The sequence below is a fragment of the Primulina eburnea genome, chromosome 14 (assembly GCF_022965805.1).
Source record: "Primulina eburnea isolate SZY01 chromosome 14, ASM2296580v1, whole genome shotgun sequence".
NCBI lineage: Eukaryota > Viridiplantae > Streptophyta > Magnoliopsida > Lamiales > Gesneriaceae > Primulina > Primulina eburnea.
This window is the reverse complement of record NC_133114.1, coordinates 4,990,759-5,009,522: the sequence shown is the minus strand read 5'-3', so window position 1 is coordinate 5,009,522 and position 18,764 is coordinate 4,990,759. Positions and strand designations below refer to the sequence as shown.

Below are 18,764 nucleotides of genomic sequence, written 5' to 3'. Positions count from 1 at the left end.
GAATGGAGTTTATGGCAGAAGATAAGATGTGGAAAGTCCAATGACCACAAGTCCATTCTCCATATACATTCCAGTAGGAATGTTGTATGAACAATATAAGGCAGAATACTTTGCTGCATATATTGATTCAGGTGCTGGAATATGTACAGCAAAACGAGGAGTTTTTCCAAATAATTTGGAAGAAGAGTTACCCAAGATTGTTGGAAGAGATTTTTCCAGAAGAATCTTAATCTTATGTAAAGGGATTAAGATGACTGAAATCATGATTGGAGGTGCTGGACAAACACCTTGGTACAAGGTGAAGACACCACCAATTTATTTTCATGATACAGGAGCAGACATATTGTTAGGAAATAACTTCCTACAAATGTTCAAGTCCTATACACAAGAAAATGAGACTAGGAGATTAGTATTCACAACACCATGTGCTCACAAAATCATAGTCCAGAGACTTAGAGAGGCATTTTACAGAAAATTGCCAATCCAGTTTCGCAGCAAGCGTGGTGATTCAGGAAAACTTCTGAACCCAAAAATGAAGGATTCTAGACGGTTTGGAGAAACAATGCTCCAGTTAAGAGCAGATAAGGAACTCCAACCAGAAGATATAGAATTCCTTAAGATAACTCTACAGACAAATGAAGTAGAGTTTGAATCCAAGGTATCATTGGAAGATGTCAAGAAGAGGATCAAAGAAAATTACAACGAAGATCCCTTGGCATGGTGGGACAGAAATCAACTCAGGGCTTGCCTTAAGATCAAGGAAGGCAAAGAGTATGAATTTGTCCGTTGTAAACCCATCCCAATGAACATCATTGATCAGAGGGATATGCAGATTATAATCAAGGAACATTTGGATCTTGGATTAATCAAAGCAGGTATGTCACCATATAGCAGTCCAGGTTTCCTGGTAAGAAATCATGGTGAGATTAAACGAGGAAAACCCAGATTGGTTATTAATTATCAAGAAATTAATAAAATTATGGAATTTGATGGGTATTTTATACCTAGTAGAGAACACTTGATTAGTTGTATTCGCAATGCCAAGATATTCTCTAAATTTGATTGCAAGTCTGGATTCTATCAGATTCGGATGCAGGAAGAAAGCAAGAAATTCACAGCTTTCTCCACACCTCAAGGACATTATATTTGGGAAGTATTACCAATGGGATTGGCTAATTCACCCCAGATATTTCAAAGAAAAATGGATAATCTTTTTAAAGATTATTTTAAGTTTATGTTTGTTTACATCGATGATGTTTTAATAGCATCTAAAGATATGAATGAACATATAAAGCATTTAGAGATTTTCTCTAATGTTTGTAAGAAAGAAGGACTGGTTTTATCTGAAAAGAAAGCAGTCATTGCTAAAAGGAAGATTGAATTCCTCGGAATTGAAATCGATGAGTCAGGAATAATTCTGCAAGAACACATAGTGGAAAAGTGCAAATTTTCCAGAGATTCTCAAAGATAAGAAGCAACTTCAAAGTTTCTTAGGAGTTGTTAATTTTGCTGGGATGTTTATAAAAAACCTAGCAAAACACAGGAAAGTGTTTAGTCCATTATTGAAAAAAGATGCTAGATTTATATGGACAGACGAACACACAAAAGAACTTATCCATTTAAAGAAGGTTTGCAAGAATCTTCCGAAAATGGCTATTCCTCAAGTTGAAGATGATCTGGTATTATATACTGATGCCAGTGATCATTGGTGGGCAGCAGTTCTTACTAAGCTCACCCCAGATGGAGAACAACCATGCAGATATTGTAGTGGGTTATTCTCAGATGCAGAAGCCATAAGATGGCATATCAACGAAAAGGAATTTTATGCAGTAAAGAGGGCTTTTGAAAAATGGCCATTATTTCTACTTGCAAAGAAATTCACTTTGAAAGTTGATAACACACAAGTTAAAGCTTTTTTAAGGAATAGAATTGAGTCTAAACCTGAGAAGGCTAGATTACTACGATGGCAAGCCCTATGTCAAAATTATATTTTTGATATTATGATAATAAAATCTCACGAAAATATTCTTGCAGATTTTTTGACAAGAGATGGACAGCATTGACATTGATGCTATTATCAAGATGCAGAGGCATTTGAGGGAACACCTTGAAATGCTTCAAACCGAGTTTAACAAGTTAGCCGTTAACGCAGAAATTGCGGGAAGGCTACAACAAGCTGATAAGAGAATTGTCTCTGATCGAATTACAGGATGTTTACAGGCATATACTCAGTTATGGTCTGTAATGCAAAGGCCTATCCTCCAGGGCATTGAGAAGCCATTGGTTTCACAAATGGAGAGTTTTCGAGTACAGGACTCTATACCTGTAGCGGGGGATTCAAATACCCCTTGCACAAGTGTTAAGTCGGGATCATCACCAGATGAGTCGGCTGAAACAAAAATTGAGACTCCTGATCCTTATCTTGAGTCATCAAGTCAACCCTTCACCTCGGGGATTGAAGAGGGAGAGATCAACCTTAGGCCTCGTATTGACAAAGGCAAATCTAAGGTTGATATTAACGAATCAACAATTTCTCCATTTCAGGTGTACCAACAGAATTGGGAGAAATTAAAAACAAGAATTGGCATTAACCCAGCTACCAATAGGGTTGATGTTTCAGGAAAATATCCAAGGGTATGGATGAAACAAAATTCATATCCAAAGGAGGTTAAAGCATGGTATGAATTCGGGGCTCTTGCCTCAGTTTATACTACATCACCCAGCTTTCCGGAAATCTCAGGTTTACCAAAATGGATCCAGGAAGCTGTTCACGAGACTTGGGCAAACAATGATTATTTGTCCAGAGGAGATGTTTTGGAGCTATACTTCTTTAGTGCAGCACCAGAACCAGCAGGGAAAGGTTCTCACGAAGCCTTTCATTTCATCAAGCTAAGGAGGCCGGATACAAATGTCCAAAAATTTATCAAGGATCCTCCAACAGAAGAAACACCCCTGGTTGCTTCAATCACTGAAGAAGACATTTCTACCAGAAGAGCATGGGGTTTCTGGGTCTGTCTCACTGAGATGGACAAGGTCAAGTTTCCGTTCAAATTTTATAATCATTCAGTGAACGGATCATTCCTGTTAAATACCATGACAGGAAAAACAACAAGTTTTAAGCTGCCGGCCAGTAAAGAAACTCGTCGGAAATTCTGTAATATGGCACACATAGGAAGATGGTCAGAAAACATCTGCCTTGAATGCCAAAACCAGAAGGAACCGGAATTCGGTAAAGGATTCAAGCCGAGATCTGATCGGAAACACTTTAACGATTCAAGCACAAGTGGGGAAGGACCACAATCACGTTTTCCTCGAGGACAGCGAAAGCCAAAGATGCCTCGACAAAACTAATGATGGACATGTGACTCACCCACTAACCAAAAGAAGGACCACCATGTGAAATTCATGTGAGTGGAAAAACAAGGACCACCAATAATAGGTGGTAGGTGACTCGTTAACCACTAATAAAGTGGAAAAAGACAAGAGAACATTGGATACCAAAACTAAAAGGAATCCAATGAATAAAAAGTAAAATAACTGGTCCCGAAAATTCATCTATAAATAAGGATAGAAGGGAAACCAGTTAACACACCAGAATCAAAACTTAAAAATGTATAGGGTATATTTGAAAGTTTTGAAAAGAAGATTAACATACAAGAGAAAAGAGGCAGAAGCTCTTAAATGGTTAGTAAATCATTTCCGAGAATATAAAGGAGATGAAATTACTGCAGATATATTGGAAACTCATCGACAATGGTAGCTGAGAGAGATAAAAGAGGATGAGAAGTTGATTTCAAGATTGATAATCTAGACAAGGACCCCTCAACCACCAAATGGTCCCCAATGCAAGCTGTAAAGGCTTATGAAGATTTGAAATCCGAAGTTCAAATCCGAAGGAGCCTTCTATAAATAAGGCAGGAAGAAGGAAGTGAAGATCATCGAACATTTTCCTCATTTCTTTCATATAAGGTTGTAATATTTCTCTTTCAAGTTTATGTGTGTAGTAAGTTCAGCTACTATTAGTAGCTAAACAAGTTTCTCCTCCTCTACAGGAGGTTACTATGTAATAAATAAATGTTTGTGTTTGAATAAAAGAGATCTTTGCTCTCAGCCCCTCTCATGTATTATTTTCAAAATTTTATATTTTATTATACACTCTAAGGTAGGAAACGAATTAGAGTTGTGCCGAGTATTGCTGAAGGAATCTGCGTCGGTAACCATCGGTTGTGATCGCGTGGTTGGACTGTGAGGAGCAGTCTGTAAAATACGGTGGACATAACCCGGTGGTACTTCGGTCAAAGAGGTAAAATATTTAATTTTATTTTACGGAAGCATGATGGGCCATTAAATTTAAAAGAAAAATAAATTATTTAAAAAGAAGAATGAAGGGTATTTTGGGGAAAGAGGGAGTTGAAACAAAGATGAGTTTCATTAGGGACTGAATACAAAGTCTCCCTTGAGATTTTCCTTGTGTCATCATAATTAATCAAGCCAGTAGAGTTGTCAAAAAATATTTGTCAGCCAATCTATTATTGTTAATTTCCGAATGATAACTTTGTTTAAAAGATTAAATATCAAATATCAGTAATTAAAGCTTGCAAAATAAAATTATAGCCGCATTTCCAGGCTCTTATGAATTGACGTATCAAATTGTAGTTGATATTTAGGGGAAGCTCTGGTCATGGGTTTTGAATGATCCCTGATCATGGATTAGGTCATGAAAAGTTTTGGATTGATCTAATACCAGTCGGACAAATGATTGCCTGAGGTAACATCTCACCGGATTACCAGAGGCCTGGGCTTTTAGACAAGTTCCCGGGTGATGTCTTTCTACTTGGGTTACCTCGATATTAGCACTACATTCGAGTGCATAAGCATGTGATACTTTATCTTGGCAATCATTACCGTCAAAATCATATGACTTTGACATGACGAAATAGACAGTTTGACGTGCCAGAGAAGTTGGTGTCAGAAAACAAGGGTATGAGAAATCATCTTGCCATAATTAGTAAGTGGATATTGGAAACAAAGTCATCGTTGACTTTTTTGTTATAAATATCAGGTTTGCTTAACATTTAAACATTCGTTCATATATATATTGTCCACATCATTTACTCTCTGGAATTTCATACACCATTTGCATAGTATTCTCTTTGCTACATTGGTTCTCCTCGTTCATCTGCTGACTTTAGCATCGGAGTGACCACGTCGAACACCTCTCCGACGCTCATTCACGTGATTATCTTCGTATTTTCTGGTCAGCATCAGCTTTTCCTCATAGAAAAGCCTCTGATTTGGACACATCTCGCTGTGCTCTCATCAATTTTAGAGTTTTTGTGAAGTAATGCCAGTATAAATAGTGTACATATATGATAAAATTTAACTTAATTATGGTCACCTACAAAGTTATTCCCATTTGATCACCATCTTCACCTATTCTTTATTGTATGCTTAGAATCCACTTTTTCTAATTTCTACCTTCCAATTTTCATAAATAAATCTTGATACGACACAATCTCCAAACATTTATTATTGTTTATAAATATATGTAACGTGCATCTACGATATTTAATGAAAGTCCAAATGTCCACTATTTTAATATAATATGATTTAATTTAAATTCATAGATACGCAATTGTATGCTAATTAGATCCTAAATTAGTATTTATCAATTTATGAATAATTTAAAACCAAACTCATGTTTACACCCTCAATTCAATTTCATGAAATTCCTCAAAATACCATATCAAAACTATTCCTTATCATTCATATATATATAAATATGTCATCACTAAGTTCAAGCCCAAGAAAATAAAGAAGTCAATTGACTCAATATATTAAATATTTATTTAAAAAAGCACATTATTAATTATAGGATAATACCAAAATCATGTTATGCATAACATCTCTTATATTTTTCCAAATATTATTCAGAATAAATTTTATATTATTTATATAACTATATCATTTTTTATTTTAAAAATATCCGATTACTATTTATTTAGGGTGTTACATGTAATAATGACAAATAATATATAAATTTTAATATTTAAATTACGAACAATGGTAACAATCCAGAAAAAAAGTAAAACAAATTATTTTAATTTCCAGTAGAAAGATCGTTAACGAGGTTTTACATTTATGAAATATACAATATATTAGCCAAATTGCTAATAACCAAAATATAGAAGTAGAGAAGCAAAAATAAACATATTATTGAAAGTATGAATATCGTGTATGAAAAATGTTGAGTGCAATAATTGTCCTTGCTTGATAGAGCGATCGAACCATGGTACTTGTGCTGCTGTGCGGTTTAAAAGATTTGAGTTGCACCATTACCACTAGCTATAGCTTTTGGTAAAGCGGTAAGCACTCGGTCCTACAAAAAAACAACAAGATAACAGTAACTCAAACTGAGAACGGTAAGAAGTACAATTTTCTTAAAACATATTTGCTAATTTTTTATATAAAAAAATATACATTATTTTATGAGGACATGATACTTATAAATTATATAAAATTTATTGAGATAATTTAAAATTTTAAATAAAATAGAAATAAATAAGAGAAAAATCGAAAAAAACTAGAGAGATGTACAAAAATTACTAATAAACCTACAATAAAAAAGTTAGCTAACAAATATTATGAAAGATAAAACTTTCAAGAAACTTTGATTTTATATTGAAATATCAAAATCAGTTAATATGAAGTGCTCAAATTTAATAATATATTATAGATAAATTCTCAAAAAATCTAAATCAATTTCAAATTACAAAATGGATTTCCAAAATATCAATTATATGATGGTTTTTTTAGATATAATAAATATAAACAAATATTAATAAATAACGTGTACAATCAATCATCAATAATAGTTGTCGAATGAATATTAAATTAGGGGTTAACGTTGTGGGATTCCATTTTCGAAAATAAAGTTTTATGATATCTATTCCACATGCCCCACTGGTTTCTTGATCTTAATTTCTATGTATATAATAATGCTAGTTTGATTTTTTTTTCTTCATTTTTTAGCTTTTGCAAATATGTAATTTTTATTTCAAAATTGATTATTTCTAAAATTAAAATTACTTTTGTATAAATAAATTTTTGAACATTTTTTAAGTTTCTGTTGTGAAAAAGTAAAAATTTATGGTAAAAAGTAAAAATCTCAAACTCTCAAAATTTACCAAACTACACACTTTATAATATTTTTCTCTCTACTTAATTGTGATTTTCTTCACAAATGAGAGATCTATTTATAGAGTTTCATTACACATAATCCAAAAATAAAATACATCATTACCTACATCATCACACACAAATTTCTAACTTTACAACTCTTATTTTCAACATTCAAATATTCAACTATTACTTTTTCCATATTAAAATATATTATTTCAACACTCCCCCTTGTGATGATGATCATGATACGATGATGTCTTCATTACGTGTTTTGTACTGCCTCGTTAAAAACCTTACTAGGAAAAACCCATTGGGATAAAAACCATAGTAAGGGAAAAAGAGTGCAGTCACGTGAACTCCCCCTCATGTTGACACGAACAACTCTTCACAAATTTCGTAGATTGCGCATCCCAATATTATATATGTGCTTTCTGAATATTGACGTAGGTAGTGCCTTTGTGAAGAGATCTAATGAGTTTTCACTTGATTGAATGTGACGAACATCAATACATTTATTCTTCTCAAGCTCCTTGGTGAATGCGAAGAACTTAGGAGGAATATGTTTAGTTCTGTCGCTTTTTATGTATCCTTCTTTCATTTGAGCAACACATGCAGCATTATCTTCATATAGTATCACAGGCTTCTCATCAAATGATAATCCACATGAAATTTGGATATGTTGGGTCATTGATTTTAACCACACACATTCACGACTTGCTTCATGTAGTGCAATAATCTCGGCATGATTTGATGAAGTTGTTACGAGCGTTTGTTTCTGTGAACGCCAAGATATTGCAGTGCCTCCACGAGTAAATACATATCCAGTTTGGGAACGTGCCTTGTGTGGATCAGATAAGTATCCAGCATCGGCATAACCAATTATACTTGGATTAGCATCTTTTGAATACAAAAGTCCCAAGTCTGTCGTTCCTCGTAGATAACGGAATATATGTTTAATTCCGTTCCAGTGTCTCTTTGTTGGATATGAGCTAAATCTTGCCAACAGATTCACGGCAAAAGATATATCAGGCCTTGTACAATTCGTAAGGTACATAAGGGCACCGATGGCACTTAGATATGGTACTTCTGGACCAAGAATATCTTCATCATCTTCACATGGACGGAATGGATCTTTTTCTATGTTTAATGATCTAACAACCATTGGAGTACTTAAAGGATTTGCTTTATCCATATTAAAACGTTTAAGGATCTTTTCTGTATAATTTGTCTGGTGAACAAACATTCCACATTCTTTTTGTTCAATTTGTAAACCCAGACAATACTTGGTTTTTCCAAGATCCTTCATTTCAAATTCTTCCTTCAAGTATGACACAACTTCTTGAATTTCCTTATTCGTTCCAATGATGTATAATCATCAACATATACAGCAATAATTACGCATCCGGATGTTATTTTCTTAATGAAAACACAAGGGCATATTGAATTATTTACGTATCCCTTTTTCATCAAGTGGTCACTTAGTCGATTATACCACATTCGACCTGATTGCTTTAACCCATATAATGATCTTTGTAATTTCACAGAATAACATTCCCTGGGTTTTGAACTTTGTGCTTCAGGCATCTTAAATCCTTCAGGGATTTTCATATATATATTACTATCAAGTGATCCATATAAGTAAGCTGTAACAACATCCATAAGACGCATTTCTAAATTTTCAGATACCGCCAAGCTAATCAAATACCGAAACGTAATTGCATCCATCACAGGAGAATACATTTCTTCATAATCAATTCCAGGCCTTTGAGAAAAACCCTGTGCAACAAGTCGAGCTTTATGTCTTACTATTTCATTTTTCTCATTTCGCTTTCGAATAAAAACCCATTTGTATCCAACAGTTTTTACACCTTCAGGTGTAAGGACTATAGGTCCAAAAACATTACGTTTATTTAGCGAATCCAATTCAACCTGGATGGCTTCTTTCCATTTTATCCAGTCCTGCCGATTTTTACATTCACCAAAAGATTTTGGTTCATGATCTTCATTATCATTTATGATGTCGATAGCCACATTATAAGAAAATATATCATCAATTTCATCTATATCTTTTCGGTTCCATATTTTTCCAGTATTAATGTAATTGATAGAGATTTCATGATTCTCGTCAGTTTGTGGTTCTGACAGAACATTTTCATCATCATGTGTTTCTTCAGGAACAACATTCTCTATTTTGTGATCATCATGTTTCTCTATGAATTTTTTTTTCCGAGGATTTTTATCCTTGGAACCGACTGGCCTTCCACGCTTCAGGCGTTTAATGACATCATGAGTATCTTCCATTTGTTTCTTTGGAATTTCAATTCGAGCAGGGGCATTTGCAGCATGTATATATGATTTAGTTACCCCTTTTGTGTCTGCAAATGCATCTGGTATTTGATTTTCTATTCTTTGCAAGTGTACAATTTGTTGTACATCTTTTTCACATTGTTTTGTTATTGGATCCAGATGTAACAATGATGATACATACCATGTAATTTCTTTTTCGGTATGTTTTTGTTCTCCCCCTAACATTGGGAAGATTTCCTCATTAAAATGACAATCAGCAAAACGTGCTGTGAACACATCTCCTGTGTGAGGTTCAAGATATCGAATGATTGATGGACTATCATAACCGATATAAATTCCAACCTTTCTTTGAGGTCCCATTTTCTTTCGTTGTGGTGGTGCAATAGGCACATACACCATACATCCAAAAATTCTCAGATGAGAAATGTCTGGTTCTTTACCAAATGCAAGCTGCAATGGGGAGTATTTATGATATGCACTTGGTCTGATGCGAATTAATGAAGCAGCGTGTAAAATTGCATGTCCCCATATAGAAATAGGGATCTTTGTTTTCATAATCATTGGTCTAGCAATCATTTGCAGACGTTTAATCAATGATTCAGCCAATCCATTCTGTGTATGTACATGAGCAACAGGATGCTCAACAATGATTCCCATAGACATACAATAATCATTGAAAGTCTGGGAAGTAAATTCACCAGCATTATCAAGTCTAATTTTCTTGATTGTATAATCGGAAAATTGATTCCTCAATTTTATTATTTGAGCAAGTAATCTTGCAAATGCAACATTTCGAGTTGACAATAAACATACATGTGACCATCTGCTGGAGGCAACAATCAATACCATAAAGTATCTGAATGGTCCACATGGTGGATGGATTGGTCCACAAATATCACCCTGAATACGTTCAAGAAACATTGGTGATTCAGTTTGGATTTTGAATGGTGATGGTCTTGTAATAAGTTTTCCAAGAGAACATGCTTTACATTGAAACTTATTATTCTGAAAGATCTTCTGGTCTTTCAGTGGATGACCATGTGTATTTTCTATAATTCTTCACATCATTGTTGAACCAGGATGTCCCAATCGATCATGCCAATTGGTTAATATCGAGGAATTATCAACTACCATGTTTGATTCAATGGGACTTATATGTGTATAATGCAATCCAGTAGGGAGCATTGATAGTTTTTCAATCACATATTTCTTTCCTGATTTATATGTGATAAGACACATATATTTCTCATTCCCTTCATTCATTGTTTGAGTATCATACCCATGGGAATATATATCATTAAAACTCAACAAATTTCTTTTCGATTGTGGTGAATATAAAGCATCATTGATAAAAAATTTTGTACCATTAGATAACAAAAATTGTGCTTTACCACATCCTTTAATCAAGTCTACAGGACCTGATATTGTGTTCACCGTTGTTTTTGTTGGTTTTAGTTCCAAGAAATATCTTTTATCTCGGAGGATAGTGTGCGTTGTACCACTATCGGGTATGCAAACTTCAGCTTTGCTCATAGCATTTTCCATATTTGTACTTCAAAAAAAATATGCAATGAAATAAAATTACTGACAATACATATATAAATATAACACATATCATAATTTTACAATAAAACATTATTATATGAATACATGAAAAACAAATTATTGTACATTTATATTCTACCACTATATTGTTCATTTTCAGAAAAATCATTGAGAAAATATGCAGCATCAAAATTGTTCATTTCTATCCCACCAACATGTTGATCATTTCCAGAGAAATCATTCATAAAATCACCAGCATCAAGATGAGTTGAATCACTCAAACGGTCACTGCGTTCAGTGAAGTTGGTCTCCTTTTCTTTCCCCTTTAATGATTCTTTATAAAGTTTACAAAGGTGCTCAGGGGCTCGACAAAATTTGGACCAATGTCCTGGAGTACCACATCTGTAACAAGAACTTTCATATCTTTTTGAGTGATTCTCATTAACACTTGTATTCTCATGATGTCTTTTCTGTGGATGGTTTGGGACGCTCTTTTGAGATGAGTTATAAAAATAACTATCTCTATTATTTTCAAAACCACGGCCGCGTCCACGACCACGACCAATTCCACGTCCACGTCCACGTCCACGTCCACGACCTCGACCTCGACCAAAACCTTGTCTTTGAAATTGATTTTGGTTTCCAGGTATAAATTCATTTTTACTTACAGCATTTACTTCTGGAAATGCTGTTGATCCAGTGGGTCGAGACTGATGATTTCTCATTAATAGCTCGTTGTTCTTTTCCGCCACAAGAAGACAGGCGATGAGCTCAGAATATCTCGCAAATCCACGTACTCTATATTGTTGCTGTAGAGTAATATTTGATGCATGAAATGTGGAAAATGTTTTTTCAAGCATCTCAGATTCTGTGACCTCATGTCCACAAAATTTTAATTGCGAGATTATTCTATACATCGCCGAATTGTAATCACTGACTTTTTTAAAATCTTGGAATCTCAGTGTGTTCCATTCATCCCGGGCGGTCGGAAGTATAACTTCCCTTATATGTTCAAATATTTCTTTTAATCCCTTCCACAAAGCCATGGGATTTTTTTCAGTCAGATATTCACATTTCAATCCATCGTCGAGATGTCGACGAAAAATATCATGGCTCTAGCCTTTTCTTGTGACGTGCATATGCCATTTTCTTTAATGGTCTCGCTTAGACCCAATGACTCAAGATGCATTTCTACATCTAGAGTCCATGGCATATAATTCTTTCACGTGATGTCGAGCGCAATAAATTCGAGCTTTGTTAAATTTGACATGGTGGTACTAAAAAAAATTACGATGCATTTTATTAGTTAATAAATATTGCAATACAAAGTAACGGATAAACAACAAGTACAAGTATTTGTAAAAATAAAGAAAACGCACGAGGAGGATATTCTCCGATAAATACAAGACTCGTGAGTATGATAACCAAAATAATTTAAAATATCCTTGAGAAAGCCATCTTCTTTTTTCTTCGAAAAATTTGATGATGAATAATTTTTAGAGAAGAAGAGAAAGTTGGAGTGATTGAATGTGTTTGTGAGATGATATTTATAGGGCAAAAACTAGCCGTTTGTTACCGTTTATGACCGTTGGTGTACAAAAAATAAATGTATGTATTTGTATAATTTTATGGTAATAATATGATGTATATAATATTAGACATGTTTAAATAATTATGTATATCATATCATAATATTATAATGAGTGTCATAATTTATTTTGTTTAAAAACCTTATAGGCTTTTATACTTGTCGTATCCCTTACCGGGAGTGTGAGATGTCGTCTTAACATCCTCCTAGGATTTATAACAAGTTTATGAAAAATTTATTTTTATTATTTCTAATAATAACATTATATTGTATATTAAATAAATACAGTAAAATAAATATTATTACTTTTTGTTTAAAAACCTTATAGGTTTTTATACTTGTCGTATCCCTTACCGGGAGTGTGGGATGTCGTCTTAACATCCTCCCAGGATTTATAACAAGTTTATGAAAAATTTATTTTTATTATTTCTAATAATAACATTATATTGTATATTAAATAAATACACAATAAATAAATAACAGTAAAATAAATATTATTACTTTTGTTACCTTTTTCTTCTGTTTGGAGCTTGGAAAAGTATGTAGGACTTTTAGAACTTCGTGCTGATAACGTGTTGTGAAAAAGTAAAATTTATGGCAAAAAGTAAAAATCTCAAACTCTCAAAATTTACCAAACTACACACTTTATAATATTTTTCTCTCTACTCAATTGTGATTTTCTTCTCAAATGAGAGATCTATTTATAGTGTTTCATTACACATAATCCAAAAATAAAATACATCATTACCTACATCATCACACACAAATTTCTAACTTTACAACTCTTATTTTCAACATTCAAATATTCAACTATTACTTTTTCCATATTAAAATATATTATTTCAACAGTTTCTACATATCTTTTGTGTATGTTGGTGAACGTGGAGATTGTGATTTTGGGACTGAAATAAAACATAATTAGATTTGTTATAATATTTCTTTTGTCCTAACCTTTGATGGTTGATAAAGTAATAACGTTCACATGTTACATGAAACCAACCGCTATATTTCTTTATATCGCAGGTTTTCGATTGCTGATGAATTACATCCATTCAAACTGCTATATTTTTCATCAGTTGAAGATCTTTCATTTTCTGACAGTCCTGCATTAAATAAAAATTATTTCTATCCAATCACCGGTTAGAATATGTGCAAAGCAAAGTGAATACTTTTTTTAAACCGTTCTGAACACTCTCAGATATAGCATAAGGAACATTATCCTACAAACTACCGATTTGACACAAAGTTTCTTAAAATGTCCCAAATCAAACAGAAAGGTAGGAGCTATACGTTGCAAAAACAAAGAAACATTATATAAGCATTTAATAATATATACATAATTTGAAAGTAACAAAATCATTCTATCATAAACTAGTACAAGTAATCATTTAAAATCTTTATCCTTAAAAGCTTTTGACTATTTATAGATGCATATTCAACTTCAATAAACAACCCAAACATAGTGTCAATATTTCTGAGCACTCCTACAAGAAACATTTCAAGTTCGCTCAATCCTCACATACGTTATAAGGGTGTGTTTGGTTGAGTGGATTAAATAAAGATAGATTAATAGTCCAATATTTATCGTTAAAATTTTAAGTTGTTTTAATAATCATTTTGACCCGGTTTAAGATCCAATTTTATGGATAACTATTTGATTAATAAAATTGGATTTTAAACCGGGTCAAAATGATTATTAAAACATCTTAAAATTTTAACGATATATATTGGACTATTAATCTATCATTATTTAATCCACTCAACCAAACACACCCTAAGAATCATATCAGAGTTGTGATACACAAACATCTCAAGCCGTCGAGTCTGACCGTTGGGTTTTGTATTTGTTGTCAGGTAAACCAATTGTTCTTAAATATCTAAAATTATAAAATGATCACTAGTTCTAATTTGTTTTCTGCCTAATTATTCAATCTTAATTCGGCTCGATCCTTTCAATTTTTCATAAAAAATATAAGGATTATAATCGGTAAATTCGGTTTTATAAAAATGGTTCGATTTGATTTCAACAAATTTTGTTATGCTCACTCATATTTGTAAGTGATCATCTCCTTTCATCCAGAGCACAATATTTGAGTTCAACATTATAATCTCCTAGAAGCATACTAGATGACACTTCCTCCCTAACATCCCAACTCACCGTAAAACAAAACAAGAACTAAGTGGATTGATTGGGATTCAGCGTCGAATACAAAAGTTTCAGTATTCGTGTAAAATCTTAGTTTCAACTTTTCGATCTTACATATTTTTCATTTCAGACTCATGAACTTAGAGACACAAAAATCATAGTTCATATATTCAATTTGAGTCGACTGATACTATTAATTTGTAAGTATGTGATTATACTCACATTTGTAATTTTAGTTCGACAAAACATTTTTTCAAAACCAAAAAAATTGTCATGCTAATTTAGTATCCAAGATTTATAAAATGTAAACTCAATTTAGTAATTTGGTGTCTGAAATGCATACGTTTTTTTCATAAATACTTCCAAGTACCTATATTGACCCCACAAAATTAACATTTTGTACCTTGAAAGTATAATCATATAGATAGTTTGATTGGTTTGTAGGACGGGATAATTGAATGATTAATAATTTGATTGATTAATGTTTGATAGGATAAGATATGTAATTTGGGTTATATATAATATCATGTGTGGTGCAATTTTAAGAGAAGGGATAAAATAATGTCAAACTTATTAATGACCAAAATACCCTTATGTGTTATATTTTAATTTTTTTGCCATAATTGTTCACTTCTCCCCTCAGCTTCCGTCTCTATCCCATAAAATTTGACGGCAAATGAAATCCCTCTCCACATCGTTCTTCCTTCAAGATCGTAAGTCGAGGTCAGATCCGTGAAAGATTTGAACCGAAGATCCATCGGTAAGCATGAACATGGTCTTCGCGTTTATTTTTTCTTGCAGGTGATATAAGAAATTTTATGTACAAACGTGGTACGAATCAGTGGAAGAAATCAAGAGCTACTTGGGAGAAAAAGTTATTGTGAGTAATTTCTGAAGTTTTTATTCGAGTGTGCTCTTAATTTCGATTTTCATAGAAACAAAAACGAACAAGTTAGTCGCTTTGACCGTGTAGTAATTTTTTTAGGTTTATGTTCACTTGATTTCTTATATTATGAATCCTGATATTACGAGAGTAGATATAATTTCTTGTGTCATTCAGGTTTTGCGCATCGATTTTGTTTTTTGTATGTCCATGCTATTACGGAAACAGATAAAACATTTTGTTTTGACTTCGAAGTTTTTCCTACTATTTTAAAAATTCGAATACTTTCTTCAAACAAAATTTGAGCGAAAGATGTTCCTACAAATGACAGTGAATAAATCATCTACTGTAATTAGAATTTGTTAATCTTTTTAGGAATGTTTAATATTTTCTCTACCGGTGGTGGCGTATGATGGAACCGAAGACACCACCACAGTGCGATTGTGGTATTAAAAGACATACCATAAAAATTGTACGGACCATCATTTGGTGTAGCAGCAGCAAAATTCTAATGTTATGATGTCTACGGTCCATTTTGCACACGTACTTATAAAATGCAACCGCAAATTAGAACGAGCCAAGAAATAAATAACGAAAACTCAGCAACATGGTTAATAAAGCTGTAACTCGTGTATATCAGTTTATGAAGCTTTAGTAAAATAATCTACAATTTACAAAACAAGATTTGTGTTGTACAACAGCCCAACACAGATTCACAACGAATGTCTCATACAATGTCACACGAAAATTTTTTGTACAGGATTTACGCAAAAAAAAAGTTCAAAATTACAGTACAAGAACTGGAAAAATAACGACAACATAACACTGCTAGGGTATGTACAATACATTTGTACTAAACAACGATCACGTGAAAGAAGAAATGTTCATCAGTCGCTAGTTTTCCTCAGGTTACACTGCGTTGAATTACGTTATGCATTACATACAAAACCAATAATCACACATAGCTTCAAAGTTGTAATTTCTCGAGTTTTACCTTCGATTAAACGTGAAAATTGAACAGATCGGACTTAGAAATGAGGATTTTTGGTTCACCACTTTCGATTTCGGCAGTACTGCGCATCCATCGGCTCTTCCGAAGTAAGAAAGAGAATGATGTGTCCGTACGCCACTTGCAAGATTTTATTTTAGAAGCAGGGGTATTTTGGGCAATAGAATTTATGAGAGCAGCAGGATAAATTGTATCCACAATAAATGCATGGATCTGTAGTCCAATGACAACAGTAAAGTTTGTCCACCTAATAGTCAATATGGCATTTGTAAATGAAAGCAAACAAATGATAATTAAACAATCTCACATTAAACAAGCTAACCAAACTGGGCGTTAAAGTTGTATATCTGTGATATAATTTCAACAATATACACATATATTTCTTGTTTTAATTTTCCTGTCTTACAAATTTATATATAATAAACTCAATCAAAATTTATTGATTCCAAAAATTCATAAATTTTTGTCATAATTTTAAGTATATATTTTTATTTAATTTTTTCTTAGCAAGTTTTATTTATCAACTAGAGTGACACGTGAAATTACAATTGTTTCTATATTAATCAAAAGTTATAATTATGTGTTCACCAAAATTTGTGGGTCTATTACGCCAGGGCCACCGTATAATTGAATGCCCACACATTTTATTTAAGATTAAAAATAAATAGGCGTGCTGTGTAGCGGGATTCTAGCCCTATGACCTGTTTCCATACTGGTCACATTTTCCTCTGTTAATTATTAACATTGACGCATATCAATGTCTGGCCTAGGATCCACCCGCGGCTCACTGTATAGACGTTGAGCGGTATTAGATATAAAACTTACTTACTAGTCATACATTTAGTCAGTTGGTTGGTTAGCAACCATGTGAAAAAGGCTAACACATCAAAGATATACAGGGTGTAGATCTCTGGATCAACTATTTTTTGATTCTTCATTCTCTCAATATACAAAAATGTTTCCATTCATTACGTAATATGATATCAGAGCTTCCGTGCCGGAAACGTCAATCACGAATTCAATCTTCGGTTTATATGCATTAATTGTCTGCTCTTGGTGATTTCCTCTTCTTCCCAAATTGCCAATTTTGTTTTTGTTTCGTCATCTTCCTTCGGTGAAACTTGAATTGTATCTCCAATGGCGCATGGAAATCTATCCGAATTTCCTCGACTAGGCAGTCTCTCTGCCATAGATGATCCAATGAGCCTTTACTTCTTGCATCATTCTGATAATCCGGGACTCACATTAGTTTCGCAATCGTTGACTGGAGACAATTACGCTTCTTGGAGCAGAGCCATGCGAATTGCGTTATCGGTCAAGAACAAGCTGGGGTTTGTGGATGGGACAATTGTGAAGCCATTAGAGGCTGATACACATTTACTTGGTTTCTGGGCTAGAAACAACAATATCATGATATCTTGGATCCTTAATTCTGTATCCAAAGATATTTCCGCAAGCATTCTATTTTCTGAATCCGCAGCCGCCATATGGGATGATCTCAAGGAGCGATTTCAGCAAAGTGATAGCCCAAGGATTTTCCAATTGAAACATGATCTCGTGAGCTTACGTCAAGAGCAACTTTCTGTTAGTGTATGTGAAACTTAAAGCCATATGGGAAGAATTGAACAACTTTCGTCCGATGTGTAGTTGTGGTAAATGCATGTGTGAAGCGTTAAAGAAGCTGGATGATCACATTCAAATGGAATACATCATGACTTTTCTTATGGGACTTAATGATTCCTTTGCCCAAAATAGAAGTCAGGTGCTGTTGCTTAATCCTCTTCCCCCCATCAGCCATGTTTTCTCCTTTGTTGTTCAAAAAGAAAGGCAGTGAACAATTGGTACACACTTTACTACTTCTAATTCAACTGGAGACATGGCATTTGCATTCAAGAATGATCAATCACAGAGACATGCTCAAGTTCGAGGGCAAGCGAGGTTTCCCAAGGAAAGACCATTTTGTACCAAGTGTAATATTCATGGTCATACAGTGGATACGTGCTATAAAATACATGGATATCCTCCAGGTTCTAAGCTTCGGGGCACACCCACATCTCGTTATACAACAGCTAAGGCAAATCAAGTATCTGAAATTAGTGGTTCT

At 33.5% G+C, this 18,764-nt stretch overlaps 1 protein-coding gene across 1 annotated transcript; it reads left to right on the top strand.

Annotated features, from left to right (window-relative positions):
• Positions 1 to 17,797: 17,797 nt before the first annotated feature.
• On the top strand, positions 17,798 to 18,265 carry LOC140811117 (uncharacterized). Its single transcript, XM_073168990.1, has one exon. The coding sequence runs from the start codon at positions 17,798 to 17,800 to the stop codon at positions 18,263 to 18,265; it is 468 nt and encodes a 155-aa protein (XP_073025091.1).
• Positions 18,266 to 18,764: the final 499 nt, after the last annotated feature.

Bases quoted from the DNA above. Each gene is read 5' to 3' on its own strand.
- LOC140811117 (XM_073168990.1), top strand. From the start codon at position 17,798: ATGGCGCATGGAAATCTATCCGAATTTCCTCGACTAGGCAGTCTCTCT.